Source organism: Acipenser ruthenus, chromosome 28 (genome assembly GCF_902713425.1).
Source record: "Acipenser ruthenus chromosome 28, fAciRut3.2 maternal haplotype, whole genome shotgun sequence".
Taxonomy (NCBI): Eukaryota; Metazoa; Chordata; class Actinopteri; order Acipenseriformes; family Acipenseridae; genus Acipenser; species Acipenser ruthenus.
In genome coordinates this window covers 5,016,864-5,032,342 of record NC_081216.1, presented here as the reverse complement: position 1 = coordinate 5,032,342, position 15,479 = coordinate 5,016,864, and the positions used below count along the sequence as shown (strand labels likewise).

At 36.3% G+C, this 15,479-nt stretch overlaps 1 protein-coding gene across 1 annotated transcript in view; it reads right to left on the bottom strand.

Annotated features, from left to right (window-relative positions):
• si:ch211-198m17.1 (mucin-13) overlaps window positions 1-14,747 on the bottom strand; it is a 48,764-nt gene extending 34,017 nt beyond the window's left edge. Inside the window, exon 1 of the mRNA XM_059003116.1 lies at window positions 14,496-14,747. Within this exon, the coding sequence (XP_058859099.1) occupies window positions 14,496-14,583 (88 nt within the window). The 5' untranslated portion in view covers window positions 14,584-14,747. The remainder of the gene's footprint in view (window positions 1-14,495) is intronic.
• Window positions 14,748-15,479: the final 732 nt, after the last annotated feature.

Here is a 15,479-nt window from a genome sequence, read left to right as displayed (position 1 = left end):
ATAAGGCCAGAAATGACTTAACAAAAAAAACACAATCAGGGTGACACTGAAGAGCATCTGATAGAGCTGGGATGTTGATGGGGTAGAGGCGATTGGTAATGAAAGAGGGCAGATGGAACACGAATGAGCATCACCACAGAAACAACACATATGTAAAAAGACGAAGATTACCTGTAATATAGTTTCTTCGTATAATGATGAACTCCACACACAGAGAGAACTCCCAGTCTCCATGTCACTTGGGTCAGAAAAGCCAATCTCTTTCCCAGAGATAATTTATATAATCCTTTTTTGGCGCCAAGTAACATCCCTCCTCTATTAAGCCTCCCCTTCCTAGAGTATCTATGTCCAAATTTCCAAACCAACTACCCAAAGTGAAACCAAGAAAGGGGGAAGGAGGATGGGATATAGGTGTGTGGAGTTCACCATTCTACGAAGAAACCATATTACAGGTAATCTTCGTCTTCTTACCTCATATGGTGAACCATGAGTTTATTCAGTGCTAGACTGAGGTTCGATTATGGAAGGATATTTTTCTTTGGGGGCCTTAGGTGTTTAACCCCCCTAAGGAATCTGGACACCGCAGGGTGAGAACCTACTGGGTGATCCTCCCAGCCAGGTAAAATGCTAGATAGTGCAGCGATGTGCACTTTGATGGAGGAGAGCGCAAGACCATTATGGAATAGGTGGCACAGGTAGGATAAAAAGGTTAGTAGATTTATATTTGTGGTGTACAAAGATTTTGAGTTGCACCAATGGACAAATTCCCTCCATTTCCCTGTATAGGCTTTAAAAGTAGATGTTTTTTAAGCCAGTAAGATGTTGGTTACTTGTTCAGATTCCTTCTTCAATTTCAGTACCTCCCATATGGTATTTATAATGCACATTTTTAACCACTGCCTAATCCATATGTATGCATTTCCTTGAATCTCTACTGTGTTCAGTTTGAGAATTAATCTTATATGCAGGACTTTGTCAAAAGCTTTCTGGAAATAAACCATGTCATATACTTTGCAATTACCCATTGTCGATGTTGCATCGTCAAAAAAATCAAGCAGGTTAGTTAGACATGATCTCCCTTTCCTAAAACCATGCTGACTGTCTCCCAGGATACTGTTACCATGTAGATCATTTTCCATTTTGGATCTTATTATAGTTTCCATAAGTTTACATATACCGTAATAAAATATATGGTTCGGTTTTGTCTCCCTTTTTGTGGATCAGTATTACGTTTGCAATTCTCCAGTCTGTTGGACAACCCCTGTCTCAAGAGACTGTTGCATGATCTTGGTTAGCGATTTGTAAATAACTTTTTTCATTTCTACTATTGGGAGGATCTCATCTGGCCCAGGGGATTTGTTTATTTTAAGAGCTCCTAGTCCCTTTAACACTTCTGCCTCTGTTATGCTAAATCTATTTAAAACTGGATATGAACAGGTCAACATGTGGGAGATGTTGTCCGTGTCCTCCTTTGTAAAAACTTGTGTAAAGTAATCATTTAATATATTTGCTATTTCTTTCTCTTCGTATATGATTTTGCCATTTGTATCTCTTAGACATTTTACCTCCTCCTTGAATGTTCTCTTGCTGTTATAATATTGGAAAGCCTTTTTGGAATTGGTTTTAGCCCCCTTAACAATGCTCATTTCTATCTCTCTCTTGACCTTTCTAACTTCTTTTTTTTTGACTTGCGTTTGCAGTTCCAAGTACTCTTTCTGTGTACTTTGTTCTTGGTCCCTTTCAAATGTTCTATAAAGTGCCTTTTTTCTCTGGATAATTTTTTCAAATTGATCTATTAAACCATTTGGCCATTTTGTTTTAGCTTGTTGAAAAAGCAGGCGGAGCTGAAGAATGGATAGGAGGAACTGCAGACGCATGATCCTTGTTGTCGAGAGTAGGGGGAAGAATAATTTGAGGCTGATGAGGAGACTGAAGAGGAGGTTGCGTTTGGGCACAGAGAGGTAGAATGGGCAGTAGAAACACAATCTCTACAAGCATTAGCATGGAGACCACTGAAGAATCTATTAAAGAGATCATGATCAGGTTGACATTAGTCAATCAATGTATTGCCCAATGCTTTATGGTAGTGTGAACAGGCTGGCTGGCGGGCGACATCAGACCAGGAAAGAATGACAACAGTGCTGTGAGTAAATCGCGCTGTTGTGCCGGTTTATTATAAATGAACAAATAAAAAGGTATAACAAAACACAACAAACACTTAACCAAACAAGTATCATGCTGGTGTTGAGTAGCAATTGTTTTATTTCCTGTTTCTCTCCTCTCTCTCATACCTCCTCACTGTACACCCAACCCTGTGTGCGTGAAACAGTCATTCTTTTATACAGCTGTGCCGAGACTCGATTGTTAATCAATCATTCACTTGAATCTTGGCACTGTCTGCATGTGAACTAATTGTGCACTTCCTGTGGCCCCATACAAATACCCATTTTAATCTGCACTTGAAGTGGTTGTGCATTTCCCCATGCCTACATACAAATTACATTTTACATCACCTGTGCTACATAACCCACACCACTACAATAAAACATATAACAAACAAAATAAAACACAAAACTCAAAATACGCGCAGGAGCGGGGCACCCTGCCACAGATACTCATAAAAAATGGTACCGCCATATCTGACTGAGAGATTAACAATGTTAAATAGATATGAGTCCAGTTCTTGCCATCGGTGAGCATAAACTTCACAAAGGACATCACGAAAAACAGAAAATGCAAGCACAAATTCTCCAAGAGTGAGATTTTAGAGTAACAGACAGATCTCCACAGTCAACTACACTGTGATCCACAAATTCTGAGGTTGCAGTAAGAATAGAGACCAAATTAACATCTTTGCCCTCAATCATATTGCGTCTCAGTTGAGGAGAGGAAGAGAGTGGCGATGACCAACTGAAGCAGAGGTTCCTAAACTAGAGGTGGTCACTAGAGTGATAATTGGCAACTAGAGAAGGGGTGGGCGTGGCTGAAGCAGTGGGAGAGGCGAGTGTTGCTGCTGGTGTCTCTGATCAGGATGAAATGGCTGCTGGTTCCAAGGCGATCAGATACTTCAGAAATGGAGGTGGAAAGAGGATGAAAGTTGCTTGATATCGTTAAAAATCTGAAAACGTATATCTGAGGAAGGATCAGATGAAATTGAGAATTCAGAGGTTGTGGTAGCTGAATCAAAAGCGAGTGGAGCCTGTGCTGCAGAGTGGTGTGAACTGAGTGGTGTGAAGTTTGGATCTCTGCTGTGCCTTTGGAGGGGAGAAAACAGGCTCGGCTGATATGGAATTGCAGTACGAAATAAAGCAGTCCAGTCGCTTCCTGCTTCAATGGGTAATCTTTTTTTTAAACAGAGCTTCCCATATTTGTTGAACAAAGTCGTTTTAACATGAATGCTTCTCTGCCCTTTCAGTGTTTATCACTGCAGATAACGAAAGGTGTAACCTGGCCTGCCCTTGGCTTACAACTGGATTCTGGTTCCTGATAAATGAGCCACAGTTTCATCATTGTCCAGAGATTGGTTATTGGGTTCTGTAATGTTTCATAGAGCAGTACTTAACTCTTTAAACACAAGGAATCTTTGGTATGTCATCAGATATCCATCATTTGGTCTTCCAGGAAAGACTACTGACTACTTACATACACTGCTAAAATACCCACTTACTTATATTTGAAGGCCATTTTCAATATTGGCATAAATAGTCAAATATTCAAACAAACACTTCTTGAAACAGGTTCGGTGGCAATAAAGACCATGCTCGTATACTTCATGTAACAAAATTGTACTTCTTTTACTATGAATTTTACTACAATACAATTAGGACACATACTGCTGTGTTTAGACAGAAGCATCTATGTCCTATGTGTTCTGTGGAGATGCAGAAATATCATTACAAAGAGAATTTCTCCAACTATGTTGACTTTATTCACAACTCAGTGAACAAGACAGCCTTCGTGTGACGAAAGGGAACAAGTATGAATGCTTTTCACTTTGAGTGTATTTAATTGATGGATTATGGTACGATGAATCCAAAAATTAAATGAGTTTGATTTACAAAGTCATTTAATCAAGTTATACATCCCACATCACATCTGTATGAACCTATTTTATTTTAGCTTATCAAGTACTCAAACATGTTAAAGAACACACCTTCTTTGCTTTAATGAACATTTCTTTCTAAAACCACACTTGGTCAATAGTTCCAGCTACATTTGCTTTTACAAATTCGTTTTTTAATTCAAATTTGAAAGAAAACTATTAAACAGTGCTGCTTGTATCAATAAAAAAACACCGAAAAATAAATAAACAGTGCACCATCTAATAACCAGTAAACAAAACATTTGTGTGTTGCATATGGTGCAGTACAATTGCATTAAATTTCCAGCTGTACAAATACATTAATTTTGTTAATCAGAACCATAACCATACTGTATCAAAACGATATCATGTACAGGAAGCCAATCATGAACATTTAAACATCCCAGCACTTGTTATTTTCATATAGTTGGATGGAAAAACACATGGAATAACATGTATGTCATGTCAGTAACATACATTCCCTGCTATGAAATTAGAGCTTTCCAGATCATGAAAATAAATACCCTTGACCTGCATCCACAGTGTGTACAGTAAATACAAACTCACAATAGCCCCGGACCCAGTCCTGGGTTTCAGAAACTATCTTGAAGTAAGTATATAATTGAAATTAGTTCAGGAGTTTGTTGTTAAATACATTGTTGTAGCTCCATGCATATCTCCTAATAGTAAATATACAGACTCAGGTGTGACTTCTTCATGCTGTGGTAAGTGTGATCAGTTCAGAGCAGATTTACCAGGGGTCTGCTTGTTCAAACTCTTGGTCATTTCAATAATATACCTAAACAAGGGAAGTTTTGGAATTCCAGGACTGGGCATAGGTCAAATGGGAGTTTCAAACCCTGGTGACAGAAGTACAAAATCTACCACTAAATTGTATTATTTAGATACACGTAAAAATGTCTCCTTTGGTTATGTCCAGCTATAGTCTATGAGAGGAGAAAAATACAGTATTATAATAAAAACTAAATACATTTAATGCATATTTTATTAAAACCATTCACTGACGACAACTATGCTATCTGGACTGTCTAATTAAATATCCAGTGTGCTGGATTCATTTTGTAAAACATTTTGTTTAATAATGTAAGGGAATAGCAAATAAGGGAACACTATGACCACAAGGAAATGGGGCAATTATAAGAAGCTTTTAAATAAAGAGGTAGTGTTGCCCAACTCTAAGCTAGTGCTCCCATGTTACCATGGAAACAACCCTGGTTGCACAAAAGGATTAGAGGACATTCCTGAAATAGTTTGTTACACATTAAGCACTGTTGTTGCCTGATTAGAAGTTGCCAATTCCATCTGTTATGTAGATTGGATTGTGTTTGTGTTAATTTAACCTGAATGCAGAACAGATAATGTTTTCTAGTAATCAACAATGAGAAGCCAGTTTCAGTCAAAAACCCTGTTCTTTTGTTAATGCTTGTCACGCGTCAGGTTATTTGTTAGGATTGTTGATTCAACACAAGACAGCGAAACTGTTGCTCTTGAGCTGTGAAGCATGGTTTTGTAAAATCATATTGAAATGGGGGCATTCTATTGTTATGTCTTGGTATCCTATTTCAAAAATAACAACCAGAACAAAAACAAATAAAATAAATTCTAATATAAAATAGTTTTTAGGAAATAATGTGAACCTCTCAATATGGTCTATAAAACATCAATAAAATAAAAAGCAGACCATGCATAGCTTTTTAAAAGAACAAATACATTATATATATATATATATATATATATATATATATATATATATATTTTTTTTTTTTAAATCAACTCCAACCTAAGCCCTAACCCCTAACCCCAACCAACACCCAAATTAAAATGATGTTCATGTTTGTACAGCTGTGTTTCACAAGCAAACCCTTCTGTTGTGAAACCCCTGAAAACAAGATCTGTTGATTTTCAAGGAGTACAAACAAGCAGGCTGCAGGTAACTTACATCACAAACAAACACTGTTAACCAAGCAGTGTTGCAGGTAACTTACATCACAAACAAACACTGTTAACCAAACAGTGCACATCCCCATATTCTGCTTTAGGAAACAAACGGGACACCAAAACATTTTCAGATATTTACCCTATGTTTGTGCAGTAATGGTAAAAGATCTTAGTAAATCCTTTCACAAAAGTTTTGACTAAAAGCCAATGTCTTCAAAATGTTTGTCAACAAATTAATAACTTTAATGTAGTATTTCAACATATTAGTGCTGGGGCGAACACAGGATTTTCATGTTCGGATATTAGCTCATAATTAAAATATTTGTGTGGATATTCATTCTTTTTTCAAAAAGTAATAAAAGCCATTATAGAGACAGCATAGCAGCCAGTGCCCGGGGTTGTGGCCCGTGTGTGCCTTTATTTTACAGCAAAACGTTACAATATGTAACACGTTAAAGTAGAGAAATATCCCAGTAAAGGCATTTCAGAATGACATGCTTGCCTTTTTTCTGTCCCATGAGCAGCACAACGTGTTCCAGTGTTCCATAGAGATCACTAAGTGCGCGCGCGCATAATCTGGTTTGTTTACTTTTTGCTGTCTAAAACTTTTAAAGATGCTCAAGAGCTGCTGTGATGATGCTGTGTTTATTTCTGTTTTATTATATTAATCTCACATCTCACAAAGTTATTTTTCATTTGCCGTTTTTTAAACTGTTGTGTAACTTTTGGTGAGGCGGTAAATAAGTGCAAGGTATTTTTGTCATTTTTAGCGAATACGAACATCTGGATATTTGTCCCCACACTACAACATATTGTCTTTCATAGTTATGGATGAACTAACCATGTGTTCAAATATGACATCAAAGTATTGCACACTACAGGGTGCCAACATTTAGAAACATATCGATTGAGCCAAATACACAAATCTTGCATAATGAAAACATAAAAGTAGCATTCAGAAATTGTGTAACATCATACTTTTCAGAAATTTAAATTTATGGTACTTTTTCTGGTTATTTATTTATTTATTTTCTATTTAACTAAACTTGAATAAAAGCGGATACCACAAAATAACAGTAAGTGAATAATATTGGCATCATAAAGATGGCGTCATAAGAGGTGCTTTTGAAAGGTATATTCCAGCTGGGTCACTGCATTTAAGGACAACCCTGCAGTCAATATAATTAGGACACATACTGCTGTGTTTAGGCAGAAGTATCTACTTCCTATGTGATCTGTGGAGATGCAGAAATATCATTACAAAGAGAATTTCTCCAACTGTGTTGAATTTATTCACAACTCAGTGAACAAGACAGCCTTCGTGTGACGAAAAGGAACTGGTATGATACTTTTTCACTTTGAGTGTATTTAATTGATGGATTATGGTACAATGAATCCAGAAATTAAATGAGTTTGTCAATTAGTCAAGTTATACATGCTTTTTGCCTTTGAACAATACAATGTTCTCATAGCATCAATTAATACCTATTTGATATTTAATTAGGAAATTGGTAGGTGACTGCATCACTAGCCAAAGGAAAATTCCTTAAAAAGCCTTGACTGCCAGAACAAAGCAATCATTTACAACACCAAGCAGTCGAAAAGCATCTAAAAGGCCTCAAGATAAACACCCTTAAAGTGGCCCTGATGCACACAGAAACAAGCAGCCTCTTACCTCAACATTGTTGGGTTAAAGATGCATCTTTTGGTAAGTACTTTAAAACCTCTTTGACACCAACAACTGATGAAGGGTTTGACCTTGCAAAGTATGACCATTTGCTTTCTGAAAATAATGATTGTCTAAAGCCATAAAGTGGTCATTCAACAGAGTAGATACATGTAAAGCAGAGGGCACCTGGCAAAAGCTAAACACCATGACAACATGGTAAATAAGAATGGTACTTTATTTTTAAAAAAGACCAATCCCTATTAACTCAATATTGTATTCATTTAATCTATAAAACCCTTTATTACCATTTCAGTAAGCAGTTAAGCATTAATCGTCCTTTCCTCGCAACACATGGGCCTAAAGCAGTCATTTAGTTTTATGGGTGAAGCACCACAGCAGAATCCCAGATATTCCTTCTAAAGAAACCTTGTTTGAACTCCCCTTCACACTGTATATAACAATGTTTGGAATGACTACATACATATATTCCAATTCCAAAATTATTAATAGGAAACAATTTAAGATTACTCACACAGGTATGAAATATCAGTTATCTTAACGAATGCATTCTTGTTGTTATTTAGAATCACTTTGTATATCATTGTCTGTTTCAGTCATCACATCCTGGTTACTTTTCCATAATAGAATCATAACTTAAATGCACCCCTGTGGCCTCTACAGAGCTCTCCAGCATCGTACACCGGCAATACTCTGGATGCAAGAAACACTGCATTTGTTCTATGTTGTATTTTTTACAGCTGTATTTCTTATCTCCACTAAGTGTTGCAGTGGGGCAGATAATGGTTACACTCTAGTGTACCCCATAAAAGTTTACCCCAGTTCTACCATGCTTTTCCCATGATCACACTATGCATTTATCATAGGTTTGCCACGTATATCAATATGCTTTACTATACATCGCTATTGTTTACAGCCATAATTTATATATGATATTCAGAGTTTTTGTGCCCTTTATATTCCACACAATAATAGTGAGTTTGCGTTTATAAAAAAGCTTGATATATGACCTTGTTTCTATGCATGTAGTTAAAATGCTTTAATTAATTTTTTTTTTTACAATTATCTTTATCATGCCAGGGTGTGCAATTCGTATCGCCCAATGCCCGGGGGCAACACGATTTGTGTGGCGGACAACAAGTTTTGCCGTTATACTTTGTCCATCAGACAAGTAGTTTTTATTTGTCCTATGTTTGCTCTGTTGCTAGAAAGACGCTCCGGGTATATATGTAGAGAGCCACGCAAGTTTCTGAAAACTGAATTGCGGAAGTCTAGCGCCAAAGCACACATTTTAAAAAGTGTTTACGTTCCACCCCTGTCACTTCTGATTGGCTAGCTGTGTAAGAAGCTGATCTTCTATTGGTTACAAAGAAACCAACAAATGGCTGCCTAGAGAGCCTCTAGCAACGCATAGACTAATCTTTTAAATTGAAGGTATTATTTACGTTTTTTGTAAATTTAGCAAATAAGTGGTACTGCTTTCTTAATACATGAACCTGACATTTAAATTTTGTAATCTAGTAAAGTAAATAAAAAAAAATAAAATAAACACACACATACCATAATGGCGAAGGTATTAACGGATTAGAAAAAAAAATCGTGTTGTGAAATTTATAACACTTCGTGGTCAATTTGCTTGCTGGGATGTTTAAAAAAAAAACGTAAAACGTATGTTTAGAAGCATTTCAAGACAAACTTTCCCTGGCAAAAAATGTATCGTTTTTTTTTTCCTTTCAATTTTAGTGTTGCTAACCTTGTTTGCTATTTACCACATTTGCATTTTTTTTTTTAGATTTAAATGCTATATTTTTTTTAATAGATCTGAACAAAAGCGATATTAATTATTTATTAGACACGCACAATCCATCAATTTGTGTAACTATTAAAACATGGCGATTGACAAATATGTTTATAATGATAGAAATGAAATGCTTATGAGATTATCTGTACAATATTTTATTTTTTAAATACAGACTGTAAATCTCATGGCAATGTGTTTATGTATTAATTCATTTTTGCTAGCAAAGTGAAATGAAACTGGACATTTTATTATTTATTGAGTAATTTTTCAATATTTGGGGGGGTAGGTGGCAGTGCGCCACTGTGGGGTGCGTTAATCATTTATTATTATTTTTCATGGTTTGGCAGCCTCGTCTTTTTTTGTGGGGGGTGGCCCATAGCCACTTCCTATCTGCTTGACTGGGATGCATGTAACTGTTCATGTTTTTCCAGCCGGCCTTGTGCAGGTAGCCGTCGAGCACCCACGGACGAGGCCTCCGGCCAAATTTATCTTTCACAAGCCCTGAGCGCCCATCACAGTCATCGGGCCCTCAGTGCCCATCACAGTTCTTTAAATCATCTCTAATTACAATCATTCATTCATTGCGGATTCTCTGAGCTGAAATACGCAGTTGCGAAGTCAGTGTGTTATAAAAGCTGCATGAAGTATGTGCATAAATCATGCAAGTGCGCTCTGTAGCACTGGCACCTAGTAATAAAGTTGTCAATAAGCGTCGTGCAGTTGCTGTGATATCAGAATTTCATTAACATTAAAGTCTATTGGACGGGATTGGTTCCTGGGAAAATGTTGTTAATAACCGAAAGTTGTCCTTATCAGGGTTGCTAATAACCAGCATCTACTGTATGTTATACATTTGTTGAGGTGAGGTGGGGTCATAGAGAACCTTTTGTGTATCTTGAAGAATTTAATGAACCCGTCAAGCTACAAGGCTAGATCCTCCCTTGTTAATCACTAATTGATTGATTGTGTTCACTGTTAAATAAAAACAAAATCCTACAAGTTATATTCTACATTTTTTGCGCAATGGGTAGGGGGCAAGTAGATTTTTAATAAAGACAAGCAGATTTTTCTAGCATTTTGTCCCTTGGGCAACAAGTTTTTTTCAAAAATATCCCCTGTTGTGGAGTGAATAAATGTTACACATTGTGAAGAATGCCAGGTGTGGTAAGAATGATGAAAATGGGAAAACATTAGACCAATAAGAATGAATTCACTTCCTGCACTGTGTGCCATGAAATGTATTTAATGAAGACCTGGCATCAGTCCAAACAAGAAAGGTCAGGGGGAGCAAGGGGCACAGTGTTTAATCACTAGAAAGCCAGCACTGCTGATGTTGACATCTATTTATTCCTTTCAGGAAGTCTTGGGCAGTTATAAAGAGACTAACTAACAAAGAATGCCCATGTCATATTCTGACAGTTATTTTATTATGTATTCACAGTGTTTGTATAAGATATAAAATATTGTAGAGTGCATGTGGCGCAATAACACAATAATATTATATATTACAGTAAGCTGCTCCCAAGAAAGGAGCCACCCAGAACTTTCTAAACACACACACACACAGCAATCTGGGGGCATTTCCCCAAACCAATCTACCTGATCTTATAAAAGTTTAAATATGCACGGTAAGTTTGGAGTTTTCCCATGCTTTGCCCATGCTTTTACTTTGCATTTACCATTGCTTACCATACTTTACAGTCTTTTTAATATGCTTTACTGGACCTCTCTGGGCTTTACAATGGTTACCTATCTATACTTTACCGTGCTTTCACTGTGCTTTATTACACTATGCTATGCTTTTACTACGGTAAACTTTGATAACCTTCTGTACTTAGAGAGAAGACATGTTTGAGAGCTCCATTGAGACCATGGGGGTTTTAAGAAGCCACCAGGATGTGACAGTGCATCTAAACGACACAACAAATAAATTAGTTCTGATGAATATGATATTACATACCCATACTAAAAGTTCCTTTAATAGCCACAAACTTAAATATCTGAGTAGTTTTGTAACTTGTGATAATAATAATAATAATAATAATAATAATAATAATAATAATAATTTGGAGTGAATCGTGTTGATAAGCAAGCCCGCTGATTGTACTGGGTGAATTTGGAAGCTTCTAGTTTTTAACAAACAACATGTCCACCATGTACAATCAAATAGCAGACAGGTGGTCTCTACAAAGTTGCTTGTGAAATGTTTTGTGTAGGTGTGTACCCAGCTTAAGGCTTTTGCAAACATCTCCTTGTTTACTACAGATGCATTTAAAAATCCATGGAGTTTGTGGATTATGGATCATATCCCCCAGTGTCATAATACACTTTTACAGCTTTGTATTAAGCTAGTTGCAATGTCAAGATAATCTCAGTTGTGTTTCATCAATCACTGTTTACACAACACCATTTACTGTGTAATTACATGTCATAGCATTAAATACATTTTCTATTTAGGATTTGTTCAAATCCAACAGGTGAATCACACCATATTGCTAAACAGATGCAGAGACTGACCTAAGGGAAGTTGTTAAATGTAGGTTCACTTTATTTTCAAGATATATTGTTACAGAAACAGGTTATTTCAGAAGAGTTATAATACTCCATGAATGTTCATGATGTATCCTCTATATCTCATCATCAATACATTGTTTTTTTTTTATCCAGTTTATTATTTATAATATCATAATGGTTCTATATTATGATTAACTGGTTTCCTTTTTGCATCATACGCTCCTACAGACACAGTGAGGGTGATTATTTTCAGAACTGTAGTCGGATTTAATTAGGCTTTAATTACAGGTACCAGATGGTATCTGCTGAAATCGATTGTAAAACAGATGTGCTGCATAATATCCTAATAAACCTGCCGTTTGGTAGCATGCAGCTCCCAATTACAAAACGAGATTAGAGTTCCTAAACCCCACGTTAATCCTGTTGTACTGTATGCGAGAGATAGCTGCTACCTTAGCACTACATTACAGGGACATTCAATGAGCAAACATTCACATAATAACAATACAACTTGGAATAAATATAAAACATTCTCATAAAACATGCAATAGAATAAATGATTACTGTTTGCTAAACAGAGAAGCTGTCATTTAAAGATGTACTGTGGTGTTCTAACACTGTTTTTTTAGGAGGTTTTCCATTGTAAAACAACATCTATTCAGTGGGTTCCATTACACATTGTGGAAAAACAGTGGCACTCTTAATAGTTTGAATGTTATTTTATTACCTCATTCTGATAGTAGTTGCAGGACCATGCCAACAGTATCTGGTTCACCAAGATAGGCAGTAGCAAAGGGGGAGGGGAGCTTGTGTATGTATTCTGATAATGGCCCTGAATACAGAACACACAGATTGTGGTACACTGCAGCATGTTTCAACAATTAGTGAAACAGCAACCAACAGAATATTTGTCTTTATCCTCATCCCACAATTACCAGTGACATTTTTAACGTGTCTAACTCCGACTTAACGCCAAAACTTTATTTTATGCCTGGTAATTTTGTAAGATTTTTAATGAAACTATTTTACCACAGAAAACCTATTAGCACCCTATTCAAGCAAGTACTGAATGTGAATATTAAAGGAATGATGGTATTTTCCATGGTGTCAAAAGCTTCTGACCAGCTTTCAAACACTGAAGCAGACTTGACTGGTGTGTTCTATCCTATGTTTTAAAAAGACAATTTGATCACATAACCCTATAAGTATTACTCTTATATGAAGCCCTCATACCAGTAGTGCTGAGATAAATATTTGAATACTCAGATAAACACAGCTTGAGTGTTTGTCTCTCTTTGTTTTGTGGGGTGATCTCATGGCCCCCAGGTGGTTTCTATACTCCAGAGATATTTCAGATTGCATACAGCGCTATATTATACTTTTTTTCATCCAATAAAAAATCTAGGCTTTCTAAACACCACTTTCTCCTGTATGAGATGTTTCATTCAACTTCTAATTTCTCTTCTTACTAAGATTCTTCTCAGATTTGCGTTGTGTGAGTGGAGTGGGGTAGTCACTCTGTGCAATATCTAGTATCGTCAATTTAAAAATAAAGCGTGTTTGATTACGGTGCACGGTATTGGAACTTTAAGAACTACTATATAATCCCTTTGGGTCATTACATGGGGTTTTATTGATAAAAAATTAAAACAAATATAACCCTAACTACAGATTATTTCCCATTGCCAAATATAGCCTTCAAATTGCCCACTTGTTAGAACTGTTTACCACCAAATACTACAACCCAAGAGAAACTCCTCGTTTAAAAAATTAAGTAAACTTGCTGTGTTAGTTTACTTTGACCTTAGGGTATGCTCAGTTTAGTTAATTTGTCCTTTGATCTGCTGCAATTTATGATTCGCGGTTTTGCAGACTTTATGTGCCATTTAGTGGATGCGTATCGATGACCTTTTTCTATCAAATGTGGAGTGCGGTTATCCCATAACTGAAGCTTGGTTGTGGGTTACATTCTTCCCACGGTCGCTATCGACTGTATGGCATACTATAATTTATGGGAATATAGACGCCTCTGAATAACAACGTGTTTAACAGACTATGCTCTAAGAAAAATCCAAGAAAATATTCGTGTTCCTTAACCAACTGTACTTGGGTTTGATGGATCATTTTTGGCTTACCACAGTAAGAATATAAACATTAAAACACACACACACACACACACACACACACATATATATACATTCAATCGAGACCCCCGCAAATACTTAGTAAGCCGTACCACAATTTAGAACTTCGTTTAATGTAAATCATAAAGACCTGATAAAATAAAACATTGTTAGTGTAGATGATCTCCAATATGTTGTTTTTTTTTTTTTTTTTCTTGGTATAATATTATTAACAAACTCTCTTAGCAGATTTTGCTCACCTGATCGCTATGTTTTTTTTTTGCTTTAAAAACATAACAACACATTAGATTGCACAAAACTTAATCTTACCTGTGCCGGGTGTAGAAGTTGATACTACTCTTAACAACATATCGAGAGATAGCAAATAGAAGAGGAAAACGTTCCTAAACCCAACCATTTCCAAGGTAAATTACTGTCCTTTACTCTTACAAGTATTTCAATTAAACAGATCGCCGCTGGTTCAGGCGTGCAGTTAAATCTTCCTGTTCGGTATAGCTAGTTTCACACCAGGTGAATGAATGCTCCAGTGTTTTCTGTTCTGCCAGAATGATATCTCAGTCTTAGCGGTTTAAAGTTAAGACCCCACCTCACTGGGCGGGCTTTATTTAAGAGAGGAGTGGCGCTTCTGCAGCCCGTTTAACAAAAAATATTCCTACTGTAATACTAATCAACGCGTTTTTTAACAACAGAAGGTAACGGCGTTGTTTGGTCGTGGGGCTGGTTAGGCAGCTGCTTACAAATCTGTAAATGTATATTTAGACATGGTAGTCGGATTTCACACGACCTTAGCCACCCTTATAAAAGTTTGTTTCATTAAGTATTTTTTTCATTAAGTATATGGAAAACTACAAAATAATTCAATGTTAACGTAACATTATCCGGCAGCTTTCATTCGACTTTATGAAACATTTGTTAATTCTGTAGGGTGATGCAAAACGGTTGGCCATAGCTGTAGTCAAACAGAGAGGGAGGATGTGGGACAGATTAAGAAGGAGATCAGAGGGATTGAAAAAAAAAATCTCCTGCAATGGGAAGCACATACAGTTGTTTAATGGGTAGATTCACGCCATACCTCTCTGGGCTTACAATACTTACCTATGGTTTACTTTTCACTGTGATATTTATATGATTTTACTATGGGAAACTTTAATAAGATATTATAACTTATAAATCACATAAGAATTTATTTTCCATAAAATTGAATGTAATAACGAATGTTTAAAACTGTATATGTATTTGATCCACAATAATATCCATAATAAGTTGATCTTTCCACAGCTCTGCTTTATAGCA